Source organism: Felis catus, chromosome A1 (assembly GCF_018350175.1).
Source record: "Felis catus isolate Fca126 chromosome A1, F.catus_Fca126_mat1.0, whole genome shotgun sequence".
Lineage (NCBI taxonomy): Eukaryota > Metazoa > Chordata > Mammalia > Carnivora > Felidae > Felis > Felis catus.
The window spans coordinates 80,620,018-80,632,960 of NC_058368.1; the positions used below are offsets into that span (position 1 = coordinate 80,620,018).

The 12,943-nt window shown below is 52.4% G+C and overlaps 1 protein-coding gene across 10 annotated transcripts in view; it reads left to right on the plus strand.

Annotated features, from left to right (window-relative positions):
* Positions 1-12,943, plus strand: part of ARHGEF7 (Rho guanine nucleotide exchange factor 7) — a 134,076-nt gene that overhangs the window by 44,700 nt on the left and 76,433 nt on the right. The window contains exon 1 of one of the 10 annotated variants that reach the window (XM_019829649.2): positions 11,091-11,244. The exons of 8 other annotated variants lie outside the window; for them this stretch is intronic. Coding sequence is in view for 1 of the 2 variants with exons in the window: in XM_003980531.6 (XP_003980580.3) it covers positions 11,095-11,244 (150 nt within the window). In the remaining variant the exon portion in view is untranslated. Of the gene's footprint in view, positions 1-11,090; positions 11,245-12,943 lie in introns of those variants that run through there. One more of the 10 variants, XM_003980531.6, reaches the window with a different exon arrangement.

Consider the following 12,943-nt stretch of genomic DNA (forward strand, 5'->3'; position numbering starts at 1 on the left):
AGCAGCCTGTACCATGCAGCTGAGGGGATTTACATGTGACTTAGCAAGTTTACCTGCAGAATCTTTGTGTTCTGTGTGTCCCCCATCATGATGGGTGTGACACGTAATTCCCTGAAGCCTTTCAGCGTAGTGAAGGATTTATAACCTAGGAAGGACTTTGAACCAGTGATCATTAGCAACTTTATTTAAAGCTTGAGTAAATGCTGTCCTAGCTGCATTTGCTAATTCTTTCAGTGTGAGGTTATTAAATTGCATGTTTATTATGTGGGTTTTGTGTTTGTATACTGGTTGTAATGTAAAACAAAGTGTGTGTGTCTGTTCTGGATCATCATCGGGAGTCTCACGGCCATCAGTCAGATGTCCTATTTTGAGGACCAGGCAAGGCTGCTTAGGGGCTGGGAAGCAGGTGTGGAGGTTTCACAACTGCCCCGGCTCTGACCTGTCTTCACCCTGACGAGACCTGGAAACTTCCCATCTTCTGAGATGAAACTTAACGTCTTCAGGGTGTCTTTGAGCATCTCGTTGGGCTCATAATGGGGTAGCAGGGAACGTCCCGTGATGGGGCAGCATTCCCTGGGAGCCTGCCATAACACCTCTGGGGTAGACGGGGATCCTTTGACCATTTATTGGATAGGACAGGTTCAAAGATCTTGAAGAGCAAGTTTGTATTTCATTGCAAGTGGAGAATGGGAAAGTGTTTCTCCAGGTGGTGGTCAGTCTGCACACAGTTGATGAGGACCTTCTGGAACCCTGCTTTGCCCTGGGGAAAAGTATCCATGCACAACATGTGTCTCTGGAGCCTCAGCCATGTGTGGCAAGTAGGGTGGAAGCATGCAGGTGGGATCCAGGGCTGAGGCTGGAGTCCTGCTGGAGTGGAGCACATGGGGTTGGGGTGCGGAGAGAGACGCTTCACGTGGCCAGACTTGAGAAGGTGAGTGGGCGGATACCTGGGTGGGTAAAGCCAGCAGCTCCCTGGTTAGCCTTGGTTGAGCTGAACCAACAAAACATCGTGGATTTGATGAGCTGTCCCGAATAGGAATTGAAAGAGAATCTGAATTGTGGCATTTGGGGTTTTCCTTCCTTGGGATATGTCATACCCTTGAACTTGAGGGGAACGTTTCAGTGTGGAAGATTATAATAGGCACAGACAGGTACCCAAGCATTTTAGCATTTTTGGAAAGCTGCTGCTTTTGGTGGTGGTTGCTTTTGTTTGTTTGTTTTTTAAGCAGATCGGCCCAGCCCTCAGGACTCTCAGCATAGCCCTGCCAAGGTTAGACCTGAGACCAGGAGGCTGTAGACTGCTCTAGGGAGGCATTGTGCCAGCAGTCACGTTGTAGTCCTGTTATGTCATTGTGTGCCTGCTAACAGGCTCTGTTAAATGTACGTACCTTGAAATAACACTGACCTGAACGTCTGTCTGGGCATGTGGACGGCATCTATTCAAGTCTCCTGTCAGGTACCAAGTACTGTCTGTCTTCTCTGCTCACTCAAAACTGGAACTGCTTGTCTACTGAGAGTTCTGTCTGTACAGGGTTGAGCAGTTTGAAGAGTACTTTCTCAGTTTGTCGTGATAGCTAATTGTCACGAAGACCTTTGGATTTTCACCTTTAAAAGTCCTGATCCGCTTCTGTGGTCCCACCGTGGCTCCCTTCCTTTGGATCCCTGAGAATGGGATGGATTTAGTGTGCTTGTCCTGCCTCCCAGCTCCTTGAAACATCTCTGTATCTTGGTTTTCACTAATTGCATTGTCTAGTAATTCTTAGTTTTTCAGTACTTTTACACATTTAAATGCTGTACCAGAAACGTGTATTTCTTTTTTTTTTTTTCTTTTAAACAGTTTATTCATTTTGAGAGGGAGAGACAGAATGCGAGTGTGGAAGGGGTAGAGAGAGGGAGACACAGAATCCGAAGCAGGCTCCAGGCTCTGAGCTGTCAGCACAGAGCCCAACGCGGGGCTCGATCCCATGGACCGTGAGATCATGTCCCGAGCTGAAGTTGGACACTTAACCAACTGAGCCACCCAGGTGCCCCAAGAAACCTGTATTTCTTGATCTTTCCTCTTGGAGCTCACCCCTGTGTGGAAGAGGAGGAACCCACAGTGTGACCTCATGGACTCACAGCAGACTGAATGAGGGGCACTTTGTTATGGCCGTGAGTGGTGGGATTGGCCATGTTCCCCCTCGGTATTTGGTGGGCAGGGCTAGTGTCTAGAAATTTCCTTTTTGCTGTGCTGCCCCTTTCTTGGTGCTCCAGCCAGAGAGGGCAAGCTTTTTCTGGGGCTGTTTTTGTATTTTTTTTTTTTTTTTTTTTTTTTTTTTTGGTGCATCTGGGTTGCATCTGAAGCAAAACAAAACAAAAACCCCCACAGAACCCAGACAACCCTCTGCTGTGCTTCTTGGGCCCTGAGGCCTGTAGCCAGGCTGCTGCTCCCGGTCTGAGTTCTGTTCGCCTCTGTTCTGTATGTAATGTCCAGGGCTTTTAAAAAGCTGGACTTTGCGGTTCCTGTAATATGAATAAAGGCCCCATAGCTGACATGAATGTACAGCTGTGTAGGTGAGACAAGAGGGGCCCTGTAAGGGGCGAGGCTGGGAACAGGTGTGGGAAATCTGGGGGGAAGGGTCTGGATGCTCTCCCTGAGCAGGGTAGAGGGATGAGCCTTCTCTCTACCCCAGTTCCCGTGTCTCACTCCAGCTAGAGGGCGGCCCCGGCTTGAAGTTTATGGTGGGGCTCTTAGGGTATTTCATTTTAGGTAGAATTGTCTCCTTTTTTGTCTTCTGTGTCTGTTAGTGGGTCCAGTAGTACCTGGACTTAGTGACTTGTTAGGGATCTGGTGTAGGCAGCCAGCTTTCCTTACGGGGCAGAGGTCTGAGTGCTTGGCCTCCTCCTGGAGAAGTGCTGCTTCCTGTCCTCCTGCTGGAGCAGTCACCGAGGTGCTCCTGGGTCCCCTTAGAAGTATGGCCCATTCTTTCCTGTGCTGTGGAATCCCCTGAGGCCTTGCTTAGATTGCTCATGGCCCCTGCCCCCTGCCCCATTTAGCGCTGCAGTAAATTCCTTCTTTATTACTTAAAGCCTCTTTTGTCATTTTCAGTGGAACTTTGGGAGAGATGAGAGGTAGTTCACATTTGCACTTTCCCAGCTTTTTTTTTTTTTAATATATATTTTTTAACGTCTGTTTATCTTTGAGAGAGAGAGACACACAGAGTGTGAGCAGCGGAGGGGCAGAGAGAGAGGGAGACACGGAATCCGAAGCAGGCTCCAGGCTCTGAGCTGTCAGCATAGAGCCTGATGCGGGGCTCAAACTCATGAGCTGTGGGATCATGACCTGAGCTGAAGTCGGATGCTTAACCGACTGAGCCACCCAGGCACCCTTGCACTTTACCATCTTTGAGATGTTTCTCAAAGTTTGACTTTTGTAACTATTCACGCTAAGTTTTAAAGTTAATGCAGTGTACTTGTTACCTTCCTGGCTCTAAACGTTAGCACCTAACTTATTTGAGTCCTTCTGCTCCGACCCCTGTTTGACACCGGAGGGCTGCTCTTTTCAGACTCACCCCATTGGCATTGCGGACAGCCTGGGGGCCTGCTGCAGGCTGGTGGGGCGCTGTGTTTGTGCATGGGTGTCTGAGCCCACTGCCCCGCTTGCTGTGGACCCCCGTGTACGCCTGCAGGAGAATGCAGTGGTTCACCGGCTTCCTGTCTTCTTCTCCCAGACCATCACACCGTCGTCCTGGGGGCCGGGTCTTCTTTGTAAAATAAGGTTGGCGTGAAGTCTTGAGCACAGCGCCCAGAGGCCTCCGTGGATGTTGGAGCCTCCCTCCCTGCCTGGTGGGGCTTCGGCCTCTCTGCTGCTTTCTGTTTGTGGAGGCTGAAAGCCGGCTGGTGCTTTCTTTGCTCCGGTGGTCTTCCCCACTTCTCAGGGTTTATCACTCCCACCCCCCCCCCCCCGCCACCCCTTCCTGTAGACCACCTAAAACATGGGGCTGGGGTTTCTTTTGATCTGGGTGGTCCCTGCCCTCGTTCGTATGTGGGTGTTGATACCGTCAAATGCACAGCGTTGAATATGCTTTAATTCTCATTTTAAAGTGGAAAGTTGTTTGGGGGCACACTGGGTGACTGGTAGGTATTGATAGAAGCCATCGCCAAGCTAGTTTTATCCCTGGAGTGGAGGAGTAGGCAGGACTAAGAACAAACCTGCAGAAGCCAAGGGGGCGAAATCACTGCAGAGTCCTGTTCCTCCCGTGTCCCCATCAGTATGGACCATTTGCAGTAAACTGAAATAGCAGGACTTCAAGACTCCTTTCTGCTCCTCTTGCCACAAAATCCAATTTCTCTTGACAATGTGATAGGACAAAATTATATTTTTAACTTGGCGAACTACACTCCAGAACCGTGCCAAGAGTAAGTTTCTTGCGTCAGAAATAGCTTCCTCATAAACTCCCTGGAGGAGCTGACCTGGCTCCTTGCATTTGGAACATTAAAGCTACAAGAGTTGAACGTGCTTGGCTGGCCTCCCCTTGTGGGGGTCTCTCCTTTAGCCCTGAGATGGTAGAAAGAATGTCTGTACGTTCCCTGTGATTTTCTTGTTGCATGTACCCAGGGTGTCCTCAGCCAGGGGCATAACTTAGGCACGCGTTCTCTTCAGTGGCTGTGGTTGGTGGTCTGCAGTCAGTGGGTGGTGGTCGAGCCCTGGGGAACGTGCAGAGGGCAGCCGAGGCAGCCCACAGATCTCCACTACCCTGTTTCTCAGGTTCTGTGTAGCCCCCAGTGCTGCAGGGGGTCCCCACCCTGCTCACTGGGGTCGTGCACAAGATGCTGGGAGGATGTGTGTGTCACCTTGGCTCCCGGGGCCCCTCTGCCTCTCTGGCTGTGGGGTTGTGACCGGTGGCTCAGGGCCAGCCATTCGCTGCTAGGATGGCAGGCTCGTTGCTGTTGGCCTGGGGCTGCATAACCTCAGTAGGAGGAGTGTTCCTGAAACTGCAGCCCATGCCGGAGACAGTAGACAAAAAGATGGCCCAGAACTTATGACTTCTGCACTGTGGCTCTTAACTTTTTCGACTTGTTACCTGAACAGTGCTGTTTCGTTTAAGCTGGTTCGAATTTTATTTCTAGTCGAAAGATTTGACTGAGGGGGTCTTTCTTATATGATGAGTGATACCATCAACTTGGTGCTGTGGTTTGCTTTTTTATTGTGTGGAAGACATTCTGATTTCCAGTATTATCAGTGACATTTGGAAGTCAGGGTGAAGCAAGGCCCCCATTGTGAGCTGGGCGGGGGGGGGAGGGGGTGGTGGGGAGAGCCTTTCAGGCCTTACTACGTTAGGCATCCTTTAGTTACATTTTTGGGAACCCTGTCCCACTTCGTTGTGAGGTGTGTCCGCACTCCACAGAATGCAGAGTGACATTCTGTGACAGTGGAGCCATCCAGGGAAGAGGTATGGGCACCTGATTTGAGGGGAGAGGTGTACATGCGGTTGGGACTCCCGTGGCGGTGGACATGGTGCTGGTTTTCAAGCACCGTGCTCACACTTCTGGGCACTCGTTTCTCAAGTTGGGGCCGGGGCCCTTCCCTCTAGTGGGCCGCACGGGGGCCTCCTTAGGGACAGCATGGCACGCAGGTCTGCAGTCCTGAGTCGCAGGCACTGTGCTGGTCTTCCTGTCGAGTGCCCACATCGCTGCTGTGAGGACTGGAGCACATGGCTGTGGTGGGCAGCCTGGTTGAGACCCAGCCCTGGGGATGCTTTCAGGCCGCCTCCGAGAGACCAGAGCTGTGTCCCCCGGTGGAGCCTCTGGGAACTGCTGACACCCCAGGACCTGCGAGGTAGGTTGTGGAGGGCCCTGAGGCTGAGGGACCTGTTACTTAGACGCCGAGCGGCGGTCTAGGCGATGGAGGTTGAAGGTGGTGAAGCCCTCTGTCGCTCTGCTGGCCCTGCCTGCCTTCTGGTTCCTAGGGCACCTGGTGTAGAGTGGCGGACCAGTCGAGGGTGCGTGAGAAAGATCGAGTGCTTGCAGGGCCAGCCTGTGGACACATGGTGTCTTTTCTTCATGGAGGCTACGTGAAGCCGTCACTCCCGAGCAGTTACGTGACAACTGCGTCCAGAGTTTGGGAAGGAAGGGAAAACCTCGTTTGCTCTGCAATAAGAAGTGCTTTGTGGGGAACAGTTTTTCCTGTTTTGAATAGCTGAGGGTTGTTTTATCCAGCGAAGAGGTTTTAACTTTGACCCTTTAGTGTTAACTTGGCCTGAGTCTAAATGACCTGTTTCACTTAATGTCTTCTTTTTTTTTTTTTTTTTTGAAGATGTACTCTGTCCCCTTCAAGAATCCCTTCTGTTGTGGAAAATGTGGCATGTGGGTGTATTGCCAGTTCTTGCCAGATGCTGTCATTCAGCCCCCACATCTCCGAGACTCTGAAGCCCAGAGGTTTATCCTCCTGGCTGCGTGTTAGCTACAAATAGGGTGTTGCTGTGCTCTCAGGGTCATCTTGATGCTGCAGTTCTGGCCTGGGCCTGCCTGTCTCCTTCAGATGGGCGGATACCCCCAAAGGCTCCTACAGCTTCTGCTCGGGGCTGGCATGCATCATCCTGCTCAGAGCTGGTGCGCGTGCGTGCGTGGACCGAGCCCACGGGGAGGCGTGGCAGGGGGTGGGGAGCAGATGCTGGAGCTAACTGACCAGCTGCGGTGAATTGGAGTTAGACCAAAAAGTCGGAAAATGATGTGATGAATGGGACGGTTCTAGATTGGGTCCGCATCTGCTCTTAGAACTTGTGCCTTGGAAACCCGTTTACTTCAGAGCAGTCTTCTGTTGCTTAAGGCTTTCCTGAGAACCACGGCGGCTTCTCCTCATGCAGCCCTCCTCTGTCAGGTTGAGGTTCGTGTGTTCGGGGAGCTCTCGCAGGGAGGGGGGGGAGTGTGGCGGGGGTGTCACCCTCCTGTTACTGCCCTGCCGGGTGGATGCTGGTGATGTCTGCTTCATTTGTGTGGCACAGCCCCGTCTTCCTGTATAGGTGAGCCTTCCTGATTTCCGGTGTGTGTTCAGGAGCTAAACTTGGTAGTGCATGTGACCGTGTAAGTCAAAATAGAAGATGTTTAGAGGACTAGAGGAAGTTCGGGCTGGGAGGGTGAACCTGGCCAGATCGCCCTGTCTTTGGTGGTATGTGTTAGCCCTTCTGGTGACATCACAGGCAGGATTTCTGGGGTTAGTGGTCGGGGGGTGGGGTGGGTGCTCTGAGGGGTTGGTTTGTCTGGGCCTCTGCTGGGCGGGCGGCCTCTCAGGCCTGACCGTGACCTCCTGACACAGATGGTGCGCCCTCCTCCCTCTGCTGTTGGTTTAGAGCTGAGGGGCTCCACATCTGTGAACATGCGTGCTTGTCCCTCCTTTTGAAAAAACCCCTCCTGACCTCTTGGAGCAGGTGCTGGTGGGATGGGGCTTTGCCCTGCCCCCACCTCTCCTGAGCCATGTGATTCTCTTGCCCACTGGTGGGCTGGGGTCCTGCTGACTTCTCCTTTCCTGTGTCCTGTCATCCACCTGGAACCTGGTGCAGGGGCGTGGCTCTGGTGCAGGGGGGCACCCTAACCCTCCTCTGTGGCCTCGTAACTCCTTCCCCTGCTTTCCTCCTTCAGCCTTCACGAGGTGTCCTGGGAAGGCCGGCTCTCTTGACCCTGCTTCTCCTTTCCTCCCAGTTTATGGCCCTCCTCTAAGTGGTGTCCTGTGTCGGGGGGTGGGGGGGGGGGCCTTGCAGGTTGGCCAGTGGCGTTTCTCTCCCTCCTCAGGCGGGGAAGCGGCGCCCGGGCCATGCGGTGACCTTCCACAGGGGCCCTCGGCGGGCCTGTGCTCCTGTGCCGGCCCTCCGTGCCCTTCCTCCTGGTTTGGACTGGACGCTCCTAGGTGTGGGGGGCCACAGGGCCCGGTTGGTCTGAGGTGGCCCAGGCGTACATGTGCTGTCCCGAACTGACTTCCTCTCGAGCTCCTGTTTGTGCAGAGCGACTGGCGTGGTGGTTGTGTGTGTCCTGCGGACACTGCCGCTCCCCGCCTTGTGCCTCGCTCTCTGTCCACTCCCCACTTCACGTCTCGCTTGTGCTGCTTTGTTCGGAGCTCTTCCGTCAGCCTTCCCTTTCTTTCAAGGTTCTCTGCAGGTTGTACCTTGTTTAGGGACACCTGGGACTGGCCGGAGTTGTAAAGAAACAGCCTGGAGACTTCCTTGGTAGCTTTTGGTGTCCCCTGGCATAGCCGTGTGCTCTTTTGTTGAGTTTAACCCCGTGTGGGCGCCCCCCAGTGGAGATGGGGGGCAGGTCCCACCAGAGGACCTGAGAGCCCGGTTCTGCCCTGCTGGTGCTGCTGGCCCCCGTGGCTGGCCTGTCTGTGATGTCCTGTGCTGCCTGCCTTGGGGTGGGGATGCTATTTATGCTGATACTTTCAGGAGGATTCCAGCAGTGCCCTGCTTTGGCCGAATCAAGGAGAATGATGTATTCGGGGGTAGAATCTTTTTGGTATTTGGCATTCTTCCCTGTTAAAGGAGGAGATGATTATCTTAATTATCTTTATCTAATGAAATAGTTTCATTTACTGCTTTTTTTGGTGGAGAAAACTGCAGCCTTCTTCCTTGATGTGGTGGTGGTTGGTAGATGTGTGGTCCCGTGTGAGCTCATAATGGGGGCTGCAGCCAGAAGGGAGCCCCAGGTTTCTTGGGGCATCTGGCAGGTGCCCAGTTGGGGACCCGAGGTGTAGAGGAGAGCCGTGTGTAGCGATGCTGCTGCCTCGGTGGATCCAAGTCCAGGCTGGGGGAGGGTGGGCCCTCTTCAGGCTGCATAGTGTGTCAGCAGGTTCTTAGAAGTCCCTTCTGGGCTGGGGAGGCAGGACTCCCGGACCCAGAGCCTCGATTTAATATCCTTTCCTTCCTGTTGCAAGGAGGTCTGTTTCCCCAGGCAGGACCTTTCGCTGGGGTGCTGTGGTGGCCTTATTGGGCGGCACTCCCCTGCTGCTGAGGGCATCTGTCTGCTCTGCGTGAGCCCTGCTAACAGCAGCTGCCCTTGAGGTTCACGCTGCCTGCACCCTCCCCGTCTTGGCCTCCCGTGCTGCTTGGAGTTTGAGATTGTTTCCCACTGTGTTAAGAATGGGCTCAGGTGAAGCTGACCGTGGTTTCCCCTCCTGAGAGTTGACTGTGTGACAAGGCAGCGGATAGTTCAGCGTTGGGCAGACCGCGCAGGGAATGGCCGTTCTGCGGAAGTGTTCCCACATAGTGCTAGCCATCCGGGGCCAGCGAGGGCGGGGAGCCGGGCAGCAGGTACACCAGAGCCTTGAGCAGACCCGTGTGCAGGCTGCGGGGCTGCCCTTCCTCTTATGTGCTGGTGTATTTCCCTCGTGAGCCTTGGGGTGCCGCGGTGTCCACGCTGTCAGGGTGGACAGGTGAGTGGGAGGGAGGGCTGGGCTGTCAGAAGCAGCAGCTTCAGGGGTGGGAGTTTTGGGTGGGAACCTGAGCACTTTGATGGAGTAGGGTCCTTCAGGATGCAGAGAGGTGCAGTGTCGTGCTCCAGGGCGCGTGGTGTGGATGCCTGTACTCCCTTCTCTGGTCCGGTGAGGCCTCTGCTTCTGGGCACCCCCCAGGCATCGAGGAAGCTTTTTTTCTTGGTAACTGTGTTTTGGAAAACCGTTTTCTATGGTAGAATGTGGTTATTGATGGGTCAGTATTATAGGAAACCTGAAGCTTGGTGAGCAAGACTTCAGTTCTTAAAATCTGTTCCTAATCCAACATGTGAGACATTTGCATGTTGCTTTCTGTCCTTGTCAGTATGTTTTTCCTTCCCATTTTTTTTAAATTTTTTTTTTTAACGTTTATTTATTTTTGAAACAGAGACACAGCATGAACGGGGGAGGGGCAGAGAGAGAGGGAGACACAGAATTGGAAGCAGGCTCCAGGCTCTGAGCCATCCGCCCAGAGCCTGACGCGGAGCTCGAACTCACGGACCGCGAGATTGTGACCTGAGCTGAAGTCGGATGCTTAACCGACTGAGCCACCCAGGCGCCCCTCCTTCCCATTTTAAGGATGAGAAAGCAGAAGCCTGGGAGGGCTTCCGTACATTGTGAGGCTATAACAAGCGAGGGCAGCCTCCACACAGGAAAGGGCCGGCTGCTCAGGGCTCAGGCTCCTTGGACAGTGCTGTGTTGTCACTTGGAACACGCTGCTCACCTCTGTCCTGCTCTCTCTGGGGGTCGTGTTTGCTCCCTGTCACTATAGTATTGTTGCTTTTGATTAATAAAATACTAAATATCAACAAATTTAGTATTTTGAGGGGGGGAACAGGATCATTTTACTTCAAGAATATTGGATTCTGCTGTATACATTTAATTCACGTAAATGCGAAAGTGAGGGTGAGTGTTTGGGGATATGCTTTTCCAATATCTCTGGGCCACAGAGTGGTCCCTCCTCACTGTGAGTTTGGTCTTGGTCTGGAGTGGAGCCCGCCTGGGGAGAGGATTCACACCTTCCTTGTCCCTCCAGGGCTTTTTTCCCCCTGCTGCCTGGAATCACATGGGGTCAGGGTTCCTCAGGGGTGCTAATTTAACTGGCCTGGGGTTTGGCCAGAGTGTCTTGGTTTTCTGAATCCCTGGAGATGCAGCCTCTCCTGAGAACCTCTGCTCCGCCACCGGAGGCAAAGGGGACCCCAGTGTTGGCTTCCTTCCTCCCGCTGGCTCCTGACCCCAGCCAGGGTGGGCGGTGCTGCTCTTTCGGCCACATGGGTAGGCCCTGAGGTGGGGCCAGTGTCCTTAAGCGCGGAGTGCCCTGGACAGCGGAGTGTGCCGGTGTCCTGATCGTTCTCCCGCGTGTGGGCTGACTTGTGCCGAGACGCTAAAACAGAAGTTCTAATGAGACTTTTCTCCTAGTGCAGACTCTTTACTCAAGAGTTTTCTGGTTTTCTTTTTCTTTTGGTTGAATAGTTTCCTAATTCGGGAAATAGTCTTTTTTTAGAGCTGGGCTTTAGTCAGAACATTTCATGGATTCAGAATGTGTGTTTCTCAGCGGCAAGCGTTTGTCTCCTCTCGTGTAGTTTCCTGTGAAGAAATGTAGCACAGATGTGAATCCACTTAAGTTGTGGGGTCACATGGAAGCCCGTCGGTGGGAAGGTTCGGCCAACCAGACGCTTCCTGGTATCCAAGTAAGAGAGATATATAGTTCTGGAATAACAGGAAGCTGCAGCTTTCAGCATCCTGTTTTTCTGGGTTTTGTGACTTGCTGCCTCACCACAATGAAGGTTAGTAGACCTTTTTATGTTGAATTCTTCTCATAGGGTACTGCGTATTTAATTTTCCTATCTCTAAAACTGGAACTTCAGAGCTGAAAGACGGGCAGATTAGCTGCTCCTGCGTTTTACAAAGGAACGTTGATGTTCGACACAAGGAAGCAGAGGCCTGTCAAAGTTAATGCTCTTCATGGTGCTCCTAAAAAATGCAACTAACACGTTAAACAAAACGTAGGTAGATGTGTCCGCCTAGATAATGCTCATTTGACTCGTTTCTGAAATCTCACAAATGAATTAGATTCTGTGTTGTATAAGCTGATTCTAAAGACGCTCTGTTGGAAGGGGTGCTTTTTACAGGAAGGGTCTGGCGTGAAATTGATTCATTTTGTACGTCAGCTGTGTGAGAAATGGCACCAGTGACTGTCTGGAATGCTTAGATGCGGTCACATGTAGGCGTTAGGCTCTGTTCAGTTTCTTCCAGCTTTTAGAAAAAGCAAGCTGTATGTCCAGCTCCTCCCTTGACTCCATGATTTGATGGCCTCCTTTCTTGAAGTTCTTCAGTTTTTCTTTTGTTTGTTGGTGTTTTTTAAAAAATTTTTTTAATGTTTATTTACTTTTGAGAGAGAGAATGCGCACGAGCACATGAGTGAGCGGGGGAGGCACAGAGAGAGGGAGACACAGAATCTGAAGCAGGCTCCAGGCTCTGAGCCGTCAGCACAGAGCCCGACGTGGGGCTCGAACCCATGAGCTGTGAGATCATGACCTGAGTCGGACGCTTAACCACCCAGGGGCCCCTGTTTGCTCATGTTTAAATAAACCTACCTCATGGTTTTTACTCATTTCAGAAATTAAAGGCAGAAGGCCATTAACTGAAGAATTTTGAGGAAGGCAGCAATTAGATTTGGAAAGGCTCCCCTTAGCTGCTCTGTGTGTGAATGTCCCGCATGGTGACATTTAACACCGCAGGGTGGATGGATGGGTCGACTGGTGCATTTATCCATTCAGCAGACGTTGGACCTTTTGTACTGTGTGCTGGCCGTTTTGCTAGATGTTGGGAGTTGTAAACTCTGGTTTCGTGGGTTTTCCAGTGTAGGGTGGCTATACACGCGGGATGTGAGGTTGTCCTTGAGGTGAGTGTGCTGGGAGAGCTTGGTTAGGGCGCCTGACCTAGTCTGGTGCGGAAGTGTGGCCAGGAGTCCTGTGAGGACTTAGGGGGTGGGGGCTGGGAGGCAGGAAGAAGAGGGGTTCCTGGCAGGATGTGAAGTGGAGGAGGGGAGGGAGGAGGGGAGAGGTGGCCGGGCCCTCCTTCTCCTGACCCTCCTTCCTGGAGTGGCTGGTGATGTCTGTTCATTTTTGCCCTGGTGCGAGAAACTTAAGGCTGTTAACAGAGTTTACGTTTGGGTCTCTAAATACACCTTTGTTATCGACATCCTGAAAGAAATATTTTCATAATTTTTCTGGCACCGTTGTAGGTGATTTTACTGTTACAATCTTTTGTGGTGGTTACCTGATGATCAAAAGCCGTGTGTGTCCTCCAGGCAGTATTTGGGAGTGAGATCTGTGTGTGTGCCTGTGCGCACACTTGCAGACCAGCTGTAAGGTATCTAGGCAAGCTGACGTGTTCTCTCAGCGTGTGTGTGTGTGTGTGTGTGTGTGTGTGTGTGTGTGTGTGTGTGTGTGTGTGTGTGTACGTGCACCTGCGTGCCGGGAT